The sequence below is a fragment of the Tupaia chinensis genome, unplaced genomic scaffold (assembly GCF_000334495.1).
Source record: "Tupaia chinensis unplaced genomic scaffold, TupChi_1.0 Scaffold000058_1, whole genome shotgun sequence".
NCBI classification, from domain to species: Eukaryota; Metazoa; Chordata; class Mammalia; order Scandentia; family Tupaiidae; genus Tupaia; species Tupaia belangeri.
In genome coordinates this window covers 326654-346165 of record NW_006159516.1, presented here as the reverse complement: position 1 = coordinate 346165, position 19512 = coordinate 326654, and the positions used below count along the sequence as shown (strand labels likewise).

Here is a 19512-nt window from a genome sequence, read left to right as displayed (position 1 = left end):
TGATGTTTTTCTCTTGCCAATCTTAGTATCTTGTCTTTGTCTGTGGTTCTGGTCAACCTGGCTATAATGTGTTTTGGAGAAGATCTTCTTGGGTTGATTCTATTTGGGGTCCTTTGTATTTCTTGAGACTGGATCTTCGAATGCCTCTCTAGGTTTGCAAAGTTTTTTTGCAGGATTTCAGGGAATAGATTATCAATGCCCTTATGGGTCTCTTCACCTTCTGGAAGGCCAGTTATCCGGATGTTTGGATGTTTAATGGTGTCTAGTACTTCTCGTATATTATTCTCAAATTTTTGGGCCATTTTCTCAGACTTCGTGGTGGATTTTTCCAGGCCAGCCATTTTCTCGTGTATATCTGAGATTCTATTTTCTGAATGATCTTGTCTGCTTTTAATACTTTCAAGGGAGATTTTGACTTCCTGTATTATAGACTTAATCTCTAACAGTTCCGTTTGAGTCTTTTGTAAAGTGTGTAATTCCTCTTGTAGATCCTGCAAGAATTTCCTCATCTCCTGGAACTCGTCAACTTCTTTTTCCTTTCTCTTTAGCAGTTCATTATCTCTCTTCTTTTCCATCTTTGTTAGCTTCAACATTATGAATGCTCTAAATTCCTTATCAGACATTTCCATGATTTTCATCGAACTGCTTGTGGATGAAGAAGAGTTACTCGCTTCCCTTGGAGGAGAGGTATTTTCTTGTTTTCCCATATTTCTTGTGATCCGGTGGTGATTTCTTGTCATCTGATGGATGGTGTGTTTCTTTCAAATTCTTGAAGTTCAGTCTGAATGTTCAGGAGCAAGCGGACAGAGGTGATCTAGAATCTCTTTGCCATTCTGTTGTGATCGCTGGTGCAGCAGATTCAGTAGATACTGGGGAATATTTTAACCTTATTAGTATTTGGGTGTTTAGTTTCAGTGCTCTTAGATCCTGTCTAGTTCGCTGGAGCCATGTGGAATCTTCTTCTGAGAGTCTGGCCTCTTCTGCTGCTAGCTGGTTTGCTGGAGGCTTTTTTTATCTTCATTTCCTAAAATACCTAGTTTGCTGGAGCCATGTGGAACCTTCTTCTGAAGGCCTGTCCTCTTCTCTTAATTTATATTTTTCTAATGAGTAGAGATACTGAGCATGTTTTCATATATCTGTTAGTCATTTGTATACCTTCTTTTAAAAGATGTCTGTACAAGGGCGCTGAGGGATGGCAGGGTGGTGGGGTGGTGGAGACTGGCGGAGGTGCCACTGCGTGGGTGGGCAGTGCTGCTCTTGCCTGATGCAGCTCCAGGTGCTGGTGACTCAGGTGTTCGCAATGCTTTTCCTGCCACCCCTATAACACCTGCCTGTGGGCCAGCGGGGGTGCCCGGCTGGGCTGCAGCCCGCCCAGGGCTCCCCAAGGTGAGTGGGTTCTCTCTGCCACTGGGCGGCAGAGACGCCGCTGGGTGTCCAGAGTCTCCTGTGCTCTGGGTCCAGACCCCGAGGGGCGTCTCTGCGTCTTGAGAGGTAGCGTCTCATTCCAATGTAACTGTGCAGACACCTCAACGGTCATCAGACACTCAGTGTATCTTTTAATCAGGAAAAGTCTTCCATGAAATCTAAAAATTAAGTAATGACATCTGTCTTCCCAAAAGACTGAAATGGGAGCTACCGATTTGAGGACCCCATGGCTATGACCGTGATTCAAGTTTCGAGTGCCTCCTGCTATGGCAGAAGTCCTTGACAATTGGGCAGTGGATTCGCAGATTGCATCTGATGGCTCCATTCCTGTGGATTTCCTGTTGCCCACTGGGATTTAGATTCAGATGGGAGTGCCTCGGGAAGCTACTCTTTCTCATATTAAGCAGATGTTAGGGAAGCAAGTTCACTATGTCCCAATGTTTAACCTCCTTAGGGAGGCTGACTCCTCTATTTTGCAGGTGTGAATCAGACTGCTGTATATGAGAAGCCTGAAGCCGAAACACAAAGACGGTGACGCCAGACCTTTTCTGCCAGTTCTCAAATTAGTGACAAGAAGCTATGACCCCTGGGAGAATTAGATTAAAAATATGGATTTCTTACAGGAAAAGGTCTGCATGAATTTGATGCCTTGAAAGATCCAGAAGTGAATAAATTTCACAGAAAAGTGGGCAAATTCAACGAGGAAAAGATTCAGTCACTTGTTGGATTGTGTTGGATAGACTGGCTAAAGTGGACATATCCACCAGAGGACGAACCGTCTGTCCTTGAAAACGTAGAAGATAAGCTTTATGGAGGAAAGCTCCTTGTGGCTGTTCATTCTGAAAATAGTCAGGATGTGTTTAGCTTTCAAGTATCTCCTAACAGGAATCCTATCGAAGTAAAGGAGTTGGCAGTCCAACAACGTCTGAGTGTTCATGGGAAGGAAGACGGAGCTGGCCCCTGTGATTGGGAGTTGCACGTCAGTGGGAGAGTCCAGTAGGTATTCGGTGATCACTCACTAATTCAGCTTCAGTATACCCCAGTCTGTGTGACGAACAAGAGCCTGCCACATTTTACACTTGTGGAAGATTAAGACAATGTGTGAACAGGAAATGATGGGCATAGAAGCTGCCAGAAACTGAAATTCCCCTAACCCTCGTCTTCCCTTGCTATCAAAGAAAACACGAGTGTTTTCTCATGTTTGGGAAAATAACAGCCCTTTGCAGATGGTCTTGGTTAAGGGCAATGAACTTAACACAGAAGAAACGATAAAGGTTCATGTCAGAACTGGCCTTTTTCATGGTTCTGAGCTATTGTGCAAAACCATCGTAATTTCAGAGATAGCGGGAAAAAATGATCACATTTGGAATGAACCACGGGAATTTGATATTAAAATATGTGACTTGCCAAGAATGGCATGATTAAGTTTCACTGTTTACGCCATTTTGGATAAAGTGAAAACGAAGAAATCAACTAAAACTATTAATGCCTCTACATAGCAGACCATCAGGAAAGCAGGAAAAGTGCGTTACCCTGCAGTGTGGGTAAATATGATGGTTTTTGACTTCAAAGCACTGCTGAGCTCTGGAGATGTAGTATTGCATAGCTGGACTTCATTTCCTGATCAACTTGAAGAAATGTTGAACCCATTGGGAACCGTTCAAACAAATCTATATGCCGAAAATGCAACAGCTTTGCATGTTAAATTTCCAGAGAATAAAAAACAGTCATTATTATCATCCTCCCTTTGGTAAGATTATTGAAAAGGTAGGCAAGATTGCAAGCAGTGGTCATGCTAATGTATCAAGTCTGCGTGGAAAAAAGTTTCTTGCTATACTGAAAGAGACTTTGGACAGGGATCTCTTGTCTCAACTGTGTGGGAATGAAATGGGTCTTATTTGGACTTTGCAACAAGACTGCAGAGAGAATCTCCCACCGTCACTGCCCAAATTACTGCTGTCGATCAAGTGAAATAAACTTGCTCTGCTCCAAGTGCTGCTTGAGATTTGGCCCAGACTGCCCCGGGGAGAGGCCCTGGAGTTTCTGGATTTCAACTATGCAGACCAGTACGTGTGAGAATATGGTGTGGACTACCTGCGACAGACAGATGAGTGATGAAGAACTCCCTCAGTAACTTTTACAACTAGTTCAAGTTTTAAAATACGAGCCTTTTCTCGATTGTGTGCTGTCTAGATTCCTGCTAGAAAGGGCGCTTGCTAATTGGAGGCTAGGACAGTTTCTGTCTTGGCATCTTCGGTCAGAAATGCACATCCCTGCCCTCTCCGTACAGTTTGGTGTCATCCCGGAAGCATATTGCTAGGAAAAAGAAGGACGCATGGAAGTGCTTTCCAAACAGCTCAGAGCACTTGAAAAGTTAACTTTAAATAGTTTAATCAAACTGAACACAATAAAGCTAAACAGAGCTAAAGGGAAGGAAGACATGTCTGTTTAAAACAGAATGCTACGGACGTTCTCTCTGACCTGCAGTCACCTCTGATCCTGTGTGTTAGCCTCTCAGAACTCTAGCGCAAATACATGGATCTAAAATGAAGTCTTCGTGACTTGTGTATAACAACAAAGTATTTGGTGAGGATTCAGTTGTTCCTTGTGGGGAATAGTCATACTGTAATCCCTTCTCCTCCATTTCTTCTTCTCCTTGAGATTTTGGGCATATGCACACACAGAATTGAAAGAGAACTTTAGTGTGTGAGATCAGAATCATTTCTCTGTCTCCACATAGAAAATGTAGGAATAGAGTGACCATTTGTCTTGCCATTATGAATTAATCTAATTTAAGACATGGCTTCAAAGAGGCAAATACGGCAAACCTTAATGAAATTATACCTATTGGCAAGGAAGAGTTGATCTCAAAAGTCTTTTTTCCCCCCCAAAATCTGTTTTTTAGCATGTTAAAAGGAAATGCATAAACAACTATTTTTTCTTTCCTTTTTTTTTTGGTAACCTTGCCTGAACTCCAAGCAGTGATCTCACCCATCCTGTGGGTGCTAAAGGCAAACACAAATAATAGATGAATAATATCCTGTTGGTTAACTCTGCAATGCTACATAGCCTTACAAGTACTTTTTCCATAGGGCGGACACCACCAAGCCCCTCACAAGTACTTTTTCTCCTGGAGTCCACAGTTTCCAATCCTGCTCCAAGTTACCAGGTCTTGCATCCTCAAATTCTTGCATATTAAATTTTTAGCATACATTTCTGGAATCTTCTCCTCACTTCAGGTATGTATAGCCATTTCTGGATTCCTTGTAATTCATCCAGTCTCTAAATCTTGGGAGATGTGACAAATAGACAAATCTTTTTGGATTATCTATTTCTGGACATTCTTAATAAATTTTTTAAGCGTAATTTTTTTTTCTGACTTGAAATAAAAGTTTGACTTTATTTGACCTTTCTAATCTCTGATGCCTATCTAGTACTTTTTCTTAATAAAATTTCTCTGAATAGTTTGATTAGGTATTTTTAAGTCTGATAAGTGACTTTGTCCAAAATCATTGTTTCCCCAAATCTGAAATTGAGAGTCAACATTAAGAAATATTGACAACAAATATTTTTGAACTATACATTTGAGATGTTTGGGTATTTTGATCATTTTTACTACTTACTTGCTAATCCTGAGGTTTTATATTAAACATAGAGACAAACTAGGAAGATAATAGACTGCACAAAAATGGGGTGTGTTTTATTATAAATATATTTATTTTTATTATAATATACTATTTCAAATTATAGAATGACATACTGATATTTGCACTTTCTCTCAGTTCTTTTCTTTAGAAAGATGAATGAGGAGCCTGTAATTTATACTACACTAAACCAGAACTCTCAGCAGAAGCACACAACAAAAATTATTAAGAATAAATTTAGTTTAAATTAATTGCTATTCATCAAGGAGGCAAACACCACAAAAACATTAACGTAGCACGAAAAATGCTTGTCCACTAACTATATTATTAATTATAGTCACTTAACAAAACTGTGAAATGAAAATATTAACTTTCGCACTTTACACAAAACTTACACGATGTGTCCTGGGAGTATTGCTAAGCATTGTAGATTTCTAGTAGTAGATTTCTGCCTAAGTTTCTAGTAGTAGCAGAAAATCACCTGCTTTCCATTATTCAGTTTCAAGATGCAATAGCAATAATGCTGGAGAGGGATCAGTCTAGACTTTTTGGAGATTAGTTCATTACTTATCTATAGTTGGGCTTTCAATTTCATACTGAAGGCAATAATCACCTTCTAATAAGAATTTATTAACAGGTTTCCAGCTCTGTTAAGGTTAATTTTCTTTACTTCTATGTTCCTGTTGATATGTTTTACTATATTTGCAGCTTCAAAGTGTTGAGAACATGCACACAAAGTAATAGACATATCTAGTTTTCAAAAGAGATTTAAAAATGATTTCTTTACTTCTTTATTATAATGGATTCCCAAATCACAGAATGATATATTGATATCTGTACTCTTTATCCTACAGGTTTTTTTTCTTTATAAAGATGACTGAGGGGCCTTTAATTTATGCTACGCTAAAACAGAACTCTCAACAGAAATTTGTGACAAAAGATAACATTAAGAATAAACTCAGTGCAAATGAATTGCTGTTAATGAAGGAAAAGCAGAAACGTCACAAACAGAAAGTGCATAGAAATATAGCAGAAGACATCACTGAAAAAGGTAAATCATTGTATTTAACAAGTATGTAGCAAATGCTTAAAATTATGAGACGAATTATGTTACATACTGGTGACATAAAAACATAGCATAAAGTTTTTTCTGAGTATCTTTGGAAAATATACAAGTAAAAAAATAAATATTAGACCAGTGGTTAATTAAGGGATCCAGATCTCACATGGCCAAGTATGGTTCAAATCCTGCCCCGGGTGGCTTGAAAAACACTCTGGGTGCAGGTATATGCAAGCCCAGAATCCCAACAGGATAGAGAGATGGAGGAGACTCACTGGGCAGTACCTTCTCCTTCTCCCTCTTTCTCTGTCTCTCACTGGTATGAGAGACATGCACCCTCTATCAATAAAATACAAAACTGAAGAATCAATTTAATATATTTAGATTAAGACAAAGGCCAAATACTATAACGAAAGGTAGTTTGGAGTGTTCAAAAATTTAATTACTAAAGTGAGAGCTGATTTAGATTTAAAAGAAGAGTAAGATTGGAACGGTGATAAAGGTTGGAAATTAATTCTTTTGCTATAGGATTTTAGGAGCTGATGTATGAACACTTTATTTTGCATAGCTGCTTGAGAGGATTGAGTAGATAATTTTCTCTGAAGCCCCAAGAGTTTTACCATGCAAAAAGTAAGAATGTCATTGGATTAGTTGATTTCTGGGCTGGAGGGTGGTATATACAGCCAACACTGTAGTCTTCTATGTCATTATGTTCTGAAGCTGATCAAATAGTAATATATTCGTTTCAAATTTGGAACTAAAAATCAATTGGCTGTTAGCAAAGGTAAAATTAAACATTAAATATAGCAGGTTTAATACAGTTAACTTAATATAAAGTTGTAGGTTATTACTTGTTTCTGGAACATTGAGTCTGATGTTGAGGGCTTGCCTTTCCCAGATTTGAATGTGTAGCTACAAGCCACTAGTTTTCTGAAATTGCAGAGGGCAATTTTACAGATTACTGTAAAGATAAGTTGTTGTGGGACCAGCAAGCGGGATAGCAGTTAAAACGCTGAACTCCCACATGGGCGATTGTTGCTTGAGTCCAGGAACTGGTAGTTTGAAAATTATGCCTGGTGTGTGTGCGCGCATGTCCCAGTTCCCAGGAGGGCAATGGAGGAGAGGGGATTGCAGTGTGACCCTTCCCCAGTGGTGATTTCTCACTTTCCCTCTCATTGTCCCTCTCTGTCTTTCTCTAGCAAGCCCATGCTCCCTATGACAAAAACCTAGGAAAAAAATTAATCTTACTAATTAGTACTATTTAGTTTTAATCATAAGTAGAATGAGCCCCTTAACTACTTTCAAATTTCTTACTAGTTTCATTTGTTTATTTTCCCAAATCACTCCAGAACTACTTAGTCATGTTGCAAAATAATTCCCACTGTTATTTTAAAAAGTTGTATTTTGGGACCAGCAGCTGATATAATAGTTACATCGCTAGACTCCCATATACTCAATCACAGTTCAAATCCCAGACCGGTAGATTAAAACTCACACCAGGTACGTGTGCGTGCATATCCAAGATCCCGAGAGGAGAATGGGGGAGAGGGGATTGAGGGGTGGCCATTCTCTCTGGGGCAGGGGTGGGGGGGAGTGATTTCTTGCTTGCTGTCTCTCTGTCTCTCCAGCAAGCACATGCACCCTATAGCAAACATCTCTCTCTAAAAAATAAACAAAGAAACTTGTATTTTATTTACTCATGTGATTTAAAATCACATTTTATTTACTCATATAATTTAATTTGTAAATAGCTGATATTCTTGTAGTAGTCTTTCCAATTACCAACATAATTAGCTTGTCCTCTAGATAATCCATTTTATGTAGCACTGAAATGGCTGTTCTGTTTCTATGTTGAAAGCAAGATAAAGCTTGTTTCTCAAGTTTGTAAATTTGAATCTTTAAAGATAGTTCTAGTGTAATTGCTATCATCCCTGGTAGGAATGCATGGGAGATATGTGCTCTAGGAGAACTCAGGTAAAACCAGCCTTTCTTTCCTGTTCTAAATAATTAAAAGAATATTATGTCAGTTCATAAAACATAGCTCTTTTGGTTAAGCACATGTAACCAGGATGATGTTCACTTTTACCCTGATCTACCTTGTTTCCTTCTTGGTTCTCTAAGGTTGGGTGGGGAGAATCCTCAATGACAGATAGCTTTAGGATTTTATTTACTTCTTTTTTTTTTTTTTTGAGAGGTTTTAGCTATAGGGCGCGTGCACTTCCCAGGCAGAGAGAGACAGAGAGACAGAAAGCAAGAAATCACCCCTCGGGGGGGGATGGCCATGCCGCAATCCCTTTTCCTCCATTCTCATCTCAGGATCTTGGGCACGAATGCACATGCGCCCGGTGTGTGTAAGTCACCGGGTCTGGGACTCCAACTGCGGTCAACTACGTGGAAGTCCAGCGGCATAGTCATTATGCTAACTGCTGGTCCCGGATCTTGTTTACTTCTATCAGAAAGGTAAAAAATGACGTAAGTGATCCAATAGGAATTCAAGAAGCTTAAAATCTAGAGACTGTAATTCAAAAACAACCTCAATGAAATGGAATTCAAGTCTTTGAAATTTTTTTCTTTATAACAATTTTCATTTTTAAATATTTTGGTCTCTACTAATTTTCCATAGGGGTGATGATGGCTAAGGAAAGTGGTGAATATAAAACAAAAATAATACTAGTGGAACAAATGGGAGAAGTCGACTAAGAATAAATAAAATAACAGTTAAGTGTCATTGAGAATCAAAGTAAAGTTTGAGATTCTAGTTGTGAATTAGCACCAGAGTGACTTCTTTCATCAAGTCCCTGCAATCCAAATACAGGAAGAGAGAAGGCAGAATATAATTCAGCTTACTGTAAGTGTTACCTAAGCAGGTGTGGTGGACATTGAGCTTAATGGAGGCTGCCTCTCATTCTCAGTCACACAGCACTCACAGACATTGCTAACATAGATTCCAGCTGAAGGAAATACACAGAAACTCTGCTACTGAACCCAATGAGAACCAAACTTGAAGTACACTGCCTAATACTATTGTGTATATCTACAGAAAAAAGAGCTTCTTTACAAAAGCTTCTCTAAAAACTGGAAGGGACATTTCTTCTACCTAAAACCCAGTTATCAACTCACGGACATAAACATGAAAAGCAAGGAAATATGACCCCTCCAAAGGAACACAATGATTCTTCACTAAGAAACTTGAAAGAAAAGGAACCCAAAAAATGCAAGAAAATGAATTAAAAATAATTATCTGAAGGAAACTCAATGAGATACAAAAGAATTTAGATAAACAATACAACTCAGATAAATAATACAAAATATAAATGAGGAATTCAACAAAGAGAATATATTATAAGAAAGAGCCAAACAGTAATCCTTGAAATAAAGAATTTAACAAATGAAATAAAAAATACAGTAAAAATAGTTGAGAACATAAACAATAGGCTAGATTAAGTAAAAGAAGAAATTTCTAAACTTGAAGACATAACTTTTCATAATAATCCTGTCAGACAAAAAGAAAGAAACAAGATTAGATAAAAAGAAAAAGAATGAAGAAAGCCTATGAGGCACCATTATTTAAAAAGAATTTTGCATTTTGAGAATTCCAGAATGAGAAGATAAGGAAAAAGACATATTTTATGAAATAATTACTGAAAGTTTAGGGAGATACACAGACATCCAGATTCAAGGAATAAAAAATTTGAAAATAGATTCAACCCACAAAGGTCCTCTCCAAGGCACATTTAAAAATGTCAAAAGTCAAAGACAAAGAGGATTTTTAAAACAGTAAGAGAAAAATCGTCCAGTCATATATTAAAAAATGCCATTAGACTAATAGAAGACTTTTCAGCAGTAACCTTGCAGGCCAGGAGATAATGGGATGATTTATTTAAAGTACTGAGAGGAAAAACAAAACATATAAACAAAAACCTCTGGCCCCAAACACTACATTCAGCAAAGATATTCTTCAGAATTGAAGGAGAAATTAAATTTTTTCCATATAAGCAAAAGCTGAGAGAATCATAGTTACTAGATCAACTTTCCAAAAAATACCTAGGAGTACTACATCTGAACAAAAAAGAAAATGTATAAAACTCCCTGGTACAGAAGTCACATAAATAAATAGAAAGAAATGCAATCTTATTATGGAAGATAACCAAACCGCAATGATAAACCATAATAGAGGAAGAAACAAAGAAAGCACAAAACAAGCAGAAAAAAAAAATGAACAAAATGACAGGAGTAAGCCTACACTTATTGATAATAACCATGAATATAAATGTATTGAATTCCATAATCAAAAATTGTAAACTGGCTGAATGGGTAAAAACAAAACAAACGAAACCCAGTATATGCTGCCTACAGAACCTCGTCTATAAAAACCAAGAGTGAAGAGATTGTAACAGATATCCTGGGCGAAAAAGGTTATCAATACCATAAGAAAATATGACAATAGTAAATTTTATATATATATATTATAATTGAATACAAATATATAAAACAAACATTACAAGACATAAAATAAGAGAGATTTTCCAATACAAAAGAGTTGGGGATTTCAACACCTCATTCCCAGGATTTAACAGGTCATCTAGGCAGAAAATCAACAAAGAAATATTGGTGTTAGACTATACCATAGACCAAATGGACCCAATTGACATTTACAGAAAATTTATTCAATAGCTGCAGAATACACATTCTTCCCAACAGCGCACAGAACATTCTCCAAGGTAGACCATACATTAAGCCATAAAAAAAGCCAACCACTCCCATAAAAAAAAAAAAAAAAAAAAAAAAAAAAAAAAAAAAAAAAAAAAAAAAAAAATACACAAAAAAAAAATAAAAAAAGTTACATATCTTTTTGTCTATAAGAGGATAAAACTAAATTCAATAACAAGAGTAAGTGTGAAAAACACAGAAATACGTGAAGACTAAAAGGATGACCTGAGTGACTACCAGGTCAATAAAGAAGTTAATAAAGAGATTAAAAATTTCTTTAAACAAATAAAACAGAAACACAGCATACCAAAACCTATGCGATACAAAAAATTAGTACTGAAAGGGAAATTTACTACAATGAATACCCACGTCTATCAATAAATAGAAAAAAATTAGAAAGATGACAAAAAAAACCCCTGATGATACATCTCAAGACACTGAAAAGGCAAGATTAAAGAAAAAAGCAAGACCAAACTAATAAAAGTAGTAGAAGAAAAAAATAATAAAGGTTTGAATAGAAATAAATGAAATAGAGACCCCTCCCAAAATAATACAAAAGATAAATGAAATAAAATTTGTTTTTTTGAAAGGATAAACAAAATTAGCTAGTCTAACAAAGGGAAAAAAAAGAGAGGAGACTTGAATAGATAAAATAAGAAATGGAAAGAGGAGACATTACAATTGATACTATGGAAATTAAAAAGATAATTAAGGAGCATTTGATTTCAGATGGTTTTCTTGTCTTTTTTTTTCTTTTTTCTTTCTTCCCTTTCTTTTCTTTCTTTCTTTTTTTTTTTTTTTTTTTTTAGAAGTTTTTGCTATAGGGTGTGTGTGCTCTCTAGAGAGACAGAGAGACAGAAAACAAGAAATCACCCCCAAGGAGGATAGCCATGCCACAATCCCTTCTTCTTTCTCCTCTTGGGATCTTGGGCACACGCCCGGTGTGAGTTTAAACTGCCAGGTCCAGGACTCGAATTGCAGTCAACCACATGGGAGTCCAGCGACAGCTATTACTCCAACTGCTGGTCCCCTCCCCTTTATAATGAAGATGGGTGATAATATTTGGAGGCTGAATTTATGAATTAAAGACTCAGTTCAGCCATTAATTGATTATATTATCATAGGCAGTCTATGTAAAAAAAGTTCAAGCTTTTTATTTCCATTATTTTATTCTTCCTTAAAAATATTTCATAGACTTGTTATGAGATTAAAAACATAAATAAGAATTTAAATTCATTCTTAACTACGAAAAAGTTTGTAGGCATTATACATTTTTTTCGTCCTGTCATCTCGCTCTTGTTTCTGATTTTTGTTTTAATTCCGTTTTAGGAGATTTCTCCCCTCTTCCATGGAGGCTCATTTCTAGCGTGCTCAGTGTCATGTGCCTTCTCTTGATGGCGATAGCTATTGCAGTGGCCGTTTTGACTGCAAACTGTAAGTAACTACAGAGTCTTCCAAATTACCTTCCCCTTGGGAGTATTATTCATTTCATCAAAAAAAACCCCCAAAAATAGATATTAGGTTCACAATAATTTTGCCTTTTTATTTTCTTTAAAATGGCTGATTTACTCCTATAGAATAGAGCCCTTTGATATTTTGACATGTCAGGTTAAAGAAAGATCTGATTATGCTATTGACTATTTTTGTAGCATCTTCCAACAGAACATCTCTCAGCAGCCAGCAGAAAGGTAGGCAATGGTTTTATAAACCAACTTCTTAAACTCATTTAAACAAAAAGTACATTTATTAGTTGTATCAACTCTGGTTTTCTATGCAAAGCACTTTGGTGTATGTTACAGAAAATATATGAGAACCATTAAAGAAAATATAAGACAATATAAAAATACGGATCTAAATTCTTTTTAGAAATTCTAATAAGTCCCATAGGTCTGTAGAAGAGTAGAATTAATGCTGGAACTAATTTTGGAGGTAGAGTATATATTGGAAAGGCAAAATTTCAACAAAAATTAATCTAATGGTGATGGAAGGTGAGGACATTCAAGTCCTTAAATGCTATAACGACATGGAGGTAAGAAAACTAATGGTTCAGCTAGGCCTTAGATAAATAAACCCCAGTAGACTTGTATTAAAGTGTATATAAAGATATATATAATAGCATCAAGTTGAGAGAAAAATTAAAACACAATTTTCATTTATGATTTATAATTTTATTGTAACATTTTTGCTGTCTATTACATTACTATAATGTAATTAGTTGTACTTTCTTTCATTAGCTGTGCTTTTAATAAAATCAGACTGAACTTCTTCAATGCACTGATAGAGAATCTTTGTGTAGGACATTGTTGCCATCCTTGTCCGAAGAATTGGGTCTGGTTCCAATGCAGTTGTTATTACTTCTCTAAGGAAATGTTAACTTGGGAAGATAGTCAGCGTGCCTGCTTATCTCTAAATTCCAGTCTCTTGGAGATAAACAAGGAGGAGGCTGTAAGTTGTTACTAAATGTGAGCGTCCTGTGGTAAATGAGATGTGTGAAGCTGACTGACTGACTAAAGCTAAGGATTAATTTACATTACTTGGTTTGAACTCAGCACTATATCAATGACTATAGAATATAGCTAGTTGACCTTTTGCTCTAACTTTCACATGCATAACAGAAGTCCATATTTTGTGTAAAGAAGAGAGAAATGTTTTGAAATAATATTTAAAATTCTTTTTATGAAAAAGATTTTGAAGGAGACAAGACTAAGTTAGTCAAAGATAAAAGAACCCCAGTATAGCCCAGCATCAAGATGGTGTAGCCTTTTTGGTTCAAAAGTTACTACCATCATGTGATCCAGAACATATGGGGGAAGATGAGAATTTTTCCCAATTCCAAAAATATACATCAGCATCATTTGTTTTACTTATACTTATTTATTTTTTATATATCTCATGAAAGCAGAGAATTTGTATTTTTCACTACTATATCATCAACATTTAAAAATAGTCATGTAATATAGTATTTGTTAATGATTTTTTTGGAATAGATGTAATATAGTATTTATTAATGATTTTTTGGAATAGATGAAAAAATATATATCCAATTCATCATATATATGTGTGTGTGTGTGTATATATATGTATACATATATATATGTGTGTATATATATATATATATATATACACACACATATATGATATTGAATTCTTTTTAAATTTACTTCTGTGCAGTTGATGAAAATATAATAATGAGAACTTTATATTTGCATATGTTTGCTTACCACCAGAATTTCTTCTCTTTGAGATCTTTTTATTGGATTGGAGGCCATAAAAGAATTGGCAATAATCATTTGGCTTCGTCCTCTGATTCGTAAGTATTTACCTGACATAATACTCTTAGTTTAATTACTGTATTTGCTAAAATAAACAGTGTTTGTTCAAGGTAAGATGAATAAAAGATGCCTGGGACATATATTCAAGAACATTCAGGGAATTAGGGAAAGCAGCAGTAACTACAATCCAATTTCATATTTGGAATTATGGATATTAGACATGGACAACTTTATTCAATTTGCTTATTCTCTTAAGAATTTTTCTTGCAAACATATTGGTTTCCTAGGGCTGTTATAACAAAATACAACAGACTGAGTGGTCTAATCAATATAAATTTATCTTCCATAGTCCAGAAGGCTAGAAGTCTGAGGTCAAGGCATCAGCAAGTTGGTTTCTTCTGATGTCTCTCTCCTTGGCTTGTACATGGCCATCTTATCCCCATATCTTCACATGGTCTTTCTTTTATTCTACGTTCAAAGTTTTTCTTATTATAAGAATACCAGTCCTATTAGATTAGGGTCTACCATAATGATCTCATTTTAACTCACTTACCTATTTAAGGATATTCTGAGGTACTGGAGTTGAGGATCTCAACATATGAATTTTGAAGGAGACACAGTTTGGTCTATACCACTCTGCCTCTGGGTCCCCAAACCATATATCTTTCTCATACTCATAGCACATCTACTCCATCCCAATAGCCCTTAAAGTCTTAACCCATTCCAATATAAACTCGAAGTCTAGCATCTCATTCAATTATCATTTATATCCAGTATGAATGACACTTGAGGTATGACTCATCCAGGAACAAAATTCCTTTCCAGATTTTTTTTTTTTTTTTGGAGAGGTTTTTGCTATAGGGCGTGTGCACTTGCCAGAAAGATAGAGAGACAGAGAGACAGAAAGTGAGAAATCACCCCCAGGGGGGATGGCCATGCCGCAATCCCTTCTCCTCCATTATCCGCTTGGGATCTTAGACACGCACACACACGCGCGGCGTGAGTTCAAGCTGCTGGGTCCAGGACTCGAACTGCAGTCGACTACATGGGAGTCCAGCAACATAGCCATTAGTCTAACTGCTGGTCCCAAGACTAAGTCTTGAATATAGTCACATTATGAATACTGAGCATCAGGACACCAACATATGATTGGGGGGGCACACATTCAGTCTATAATACAAAACATGGTTTAAAATCTGTTTATCAACAGCCAGACTGTTCTGTAAAAACTAACTCCCAGCTCTTTTATATATCCTTAAAGTTTTTCCAGTCTTTGATATTCAATTCCTGTGAGTCTAAAGACTACGGAATCTAAACATATTTTTACTCCTCTAGGAAAATCTAATTAGGCTTGTTACCTACAGGCTTATTATTATTATTATCATTATTTTTAGAGGAATTTTTGCTATAGGGTGCATGCACTTGGAGGAGAGAAAGAAAGCGAGAAATCGTTCTCCTGTGGGATGACCATGCTGCAATCCCTTCTCCTCTCAGGAATTTGGGCATGCACACACACATGCCCAGTGTGATTTTTAAGCTGCCAGGTCTGGGACTAGACCATGGTTCACTATGCGGGAGTCCAGCAACATAACCATTACACCATCTGCTGATCCCAGGCTTTTTATTACTTTAAATTGACATTTTACCTTTACAACCCTTGGTATCTTGATGTGTTTTCCTTTTAGACTCTATAAATCCTTGGTTGAAATATTAATTCATATTTAAAGTTTTTTAATCTATCACTAACTTCAACTTACTAACAGTTTACTTAACCATGCCACTGAGTGATAGAAACTATATTACATATTATATATATATACACACATATATATTATATATAAACATATATTTTATATATATATATATACTTTTTAAAGAGAGAGAAATACAGATGGTAAGAGAGAAAGTGTGAAATCACCCCCAGAGGGTATGGCCACACCACAATCCTTCTCCTCCATTCTCCTCTTGGGATCTTGGGCACACAGGCATACATGTCCGGCATGAATTTCAGGCCACTGGGTCTGTGACTCAAACCGTGGTCAGCCAGCCATTTCCAGTGACGTAACTGCTACACCATCTGCTGGTCCCATAAACTATATTTTGAAAATTTATATGTAAAATGAAAGCTCTATATTTCTTCCCTTTGGGATTTGAAAGTTATAGAATTTCCTAATAACTGTGACATTTCTTCTGTTTTAGGTCGTATCTCCCTCCACCTCAAAGACAAAATTTATGTCCATCTTACGGATTGAAAGGCACTGACTTATATGAAAACTGTAAAACGAAACAGACCTACATTTGTAAGAATCACCTTATTTATTCTGTGGAGTCACAAGAGTGATGAAAATGATCTTGTCTCACCCTCTGTCTTGACAATACTGCCATTAGTCACTTCCAGTTCTATAGAGAAAAATGTGTAAATTTACACCTTTCACTTAATAAAAATAGCATCTTATAAAAATATATTTAAATGCCATTCTTTAAGTGTGTTTTGATTTTGTTGAGCAGATACAACTTGTCTTTCATAATTTTTTGTGAAATAAGGCTGTTACCATATTTAGAGGAATAAATGTATACGTATACATTTAGAAGACATTACGATAACGAATTTATGGATTAAACAAAGAGATAAGGTCAGTGACGTAGAGTCAGATCATTAGATTTGAGGCTGTGCTCTGTTAACTATCGTCTCTGCTTCTCAGACATTTTGTATTTGATATTTTATCTCTGCTGTGTTCTCATTAAAACTGGTATTTAACTATAAAGTCCTGCCACCGATGATCAAGGATGGGGTTGAGTGTTAATATACTTGGCAAAGTGATGGCTGTTTTACTAACTTACTAACTTTATTTCAAGAATAAATTTTGTCAGATATCAGTTTTCTTTTCATCTGACGTGAACTATCTTTATATCCATTTTGAAAACTTTCTGTTCTAATCAGTATTCCATGGTGATAAGAGTTCAACAGGAACTTGGGGAGGGGAAGGCGAAGGCAAGAATTCTTTTCACTGAGAGGTCAGTATTTTTAAAATCATATTTATATAAATAGTGACCATGACAATTTTCTTGTCACTATTGAACCCTATGTAAGTTAAAGATTGCTCTTCTTGTCTTTTATGTCCAGCTACAAAACATGCCACTTCTATACACTCTGGTAGAAGACATTTTCACGTAAAAAAGAATCTCATGGAAAATGTGACCCAGTATTTACAGTCATAAAAATGCTTTATGATCTTTATATTACTTTCCTTTGTGTTTTCTTTTAATGGTTAAATTCTGTCAGGTTCTGAGTATAGTGTTGCTTCCTGTGGTCAGACCTGCTGGAGGGATAAAAATAACGCTGTTAAAGCTACCATGATCAGCCACATCCCTGCTTGTAAAACGTACTTTTGATCTCCTTTCCTCCTTAAGCTATGGCTTAAGGTAAACGGTTAGTCAGGTAGACGGCTTCAATTCCCCATAATTTTTGCAGCAGCTATTATCCCTTTCATCAGGCATGCTATTCCTCTACACATTAGCTGTCCACTTTATTACCAAGATGGATGGTCACAGCAAGACCAGAGCCGACGTTAACTGCTACTGCAAGCAGCAGCGACTCTATGGTTAACACTCTATGTCACCCCCTTTAACTGGCATAGAGTGCATTGACCTGATGACTGAAGTCTGATCAAATCGTGGGTCAGGGTCCAGAGATTCCCATTAAAGTTTGAAGCTTAATCTAGAGACTTACCATATCTGGTGGCTTAAGTCCTATGAGTCTCAGTATTATGCATATATATATGTATGAATGTAAACATATATACACATAGGCGTACAGAATATTTTATATAGGATATACATGCTAATTATGTTTTCTAGTTTTTTTTTGAGCATTTGTCATGTTCAGTATTTTGTATGTTTGTACATTGAACCATTGAAGCAGTCTCATGATGTATTTCTAATAAACTATTCAGTGTGATTTTACATCTTTCAAATGACAGGACTGTATATTAAAAGGATCATGTAGTCTTTGCAAAATCTTACAAATAATAAAATCGGGTACTTATTACTACTTACTTTTGACAGCTGACAATTAACAGGTTGAAAGAAGAAAGTGTTTACATAATTAGGATGAGTTAAAAATTAGCTCTTGGGGCCAGCAGGTTGTTGGCGGTTAAGGCATTGGACTTGCGCATGGCTGACTCTGTGGTTCGAGTTCTAGAGCCAGCACCTTGAAACTCATGCCAGGCATGTGTGCATATGTGCCCAAAATCTCGAGAGGAGAATGGAGAGGGAATAGCAGCATGGCCATTTCCCCTGCTGGGTGATTTCTCACTTTTTCTTTCTCTGTCTCTTCTGGCAAGCACACGTACCCTATAGCAAAAATCTCTCTCTCAGAACAAAAATTAGCTCTCAATGCTAACTAGCTCACTTTTGTATTGTCATTTTCTTTAGTTTTGTGCTTCTGTTTTCCTAGATTCTCTGTATGTTTTTTCACATTAGATTATCCTACTCAATCAATAATTTAGAGAAATTATAAATATCACCAAATAAGCCCATTTGATTCAATATTCCTTTTAACTGACACTTAAAAATTGCACACATTTATGGGTAACAGCATGGTATTCTTTTTCTTTCTTCCTCGTAAGTGTATTTTTAAATTCCTGCTCATCAATTCTTGTTTGTCTCACTCTGCGTCACACTCAGTACCTTCTTTATGTCTTTTATATATTCCCATAATTCTAGCATTGTTACCAGTTCTTGGGACAGCAGTATGAGAAAGAGTATCCATACCAGTGTTCACAATATGAACATAACATTATACATTAAACAACTTCCGAAATATTTTTTTAATGAAAAATTGTTGTTTGTTGCATAAAAAGTGATAGTCACAGTATAAAGAAGAAAACTACTTCTATAATTTGTCTGACAGAGAACACCAGGTGAAAAAGCAACCAAGAGATTTTTTCAGATTCTATAATTAAGAGAATTTGCAATGTATATTTCTATTTTTTGAACTCTAATTTGAATCAAATGGTGTAGACATCATTTATACCATTTGACATCATTTACATCATTTACCCTTTTATCAGACAATATTAATAATGACTTTAGCATTGCCATTTACCTTCTGTACATTAGCATGGTGATTTTATACTATACTAGGCTTGCTGTTTTACAATCACCATCTCATCTATTTTCTGTTGTGGTACAGTATATGTAACATAAAAAAAATCATGATTTTAGCTATTTTAAATGGACCACCAAGTGGCATGAGGCATACTGTCACCAGTATATTATTCATGTCCAGAGTTTCTCACCATCGCAAACAGAAACTCTACACATTAAACAACCTCCCTTCCTCCAGCCCCGATAACCGGTATTCCTTTTCCTTTCGTGTCTGGCTTATTTTACTTTATTA

General features: G+C 36.0%; 1 protein-coding gene and 1 pseudogene across 1 annotated transcript; both read left to right on the top strand.

The window, feature by feature from the left end:
* Positions 1-1264: 1264 nt before the first annotated feature.
* LOC102494959 (phosphatidylinositol 4,5-bisphosphate 3-kinase catalytic subunit beta isoform-like) lies at positions 1265-4043 on the top strand (annotated as a pseudogene).
* On the top strand, positions 3936-17628 carry LOC102484946 (killer cell lectin-like receptor subfamily E member 1). Its single transcript, XM_006141560.3, has 8 exons — positions 3936-4011; positions 4518-4664; positions 5924-6120; positions 12169-12273; positions 12489-12527; positions 13136-13284; positions 14067-14149; positions 16311-17628. The coding sequence occupies exons 3-8, from the start codon at positions 5943-5945 to the stop codon at positions 16450-16452; spliced, it is 696 nt and encodes a 231-aa protein (XP_006141622.1). The 5' UTR covers positions 3936-4011; positions 4518-4664; positions 5924-5942; the 3' UTR covers positions 16453-17628.
* The last annotated feature ends 1884 nt before the right edge of the window (positions 17629-19512 follow it).

Bases quoted from the DNA above. Each gene is read 5' to 3' on its own strand.
- LOC102484946 (XM_006141560.3), top strand. From the start codon at position 5,943: ATGACTGAGGGGCCTTTAATTTATGCTACGCTAAAACAGAACTCTCAA. The intron at 6,121-12,168 runs GTAAATCATTGT...ATTCCGTTTTAG, and splicing joins AGAAGACATCACTGAAAAAG to GAGATTTCTCCCCTCTTCCA. The intron at 12,274-12,488 runs GTAAGTAACTAC...CTATTTTTGTAG, and splicing joins GGCCGTTTTGACTGCAAACT to CATCTTCCAACAGAACATCT.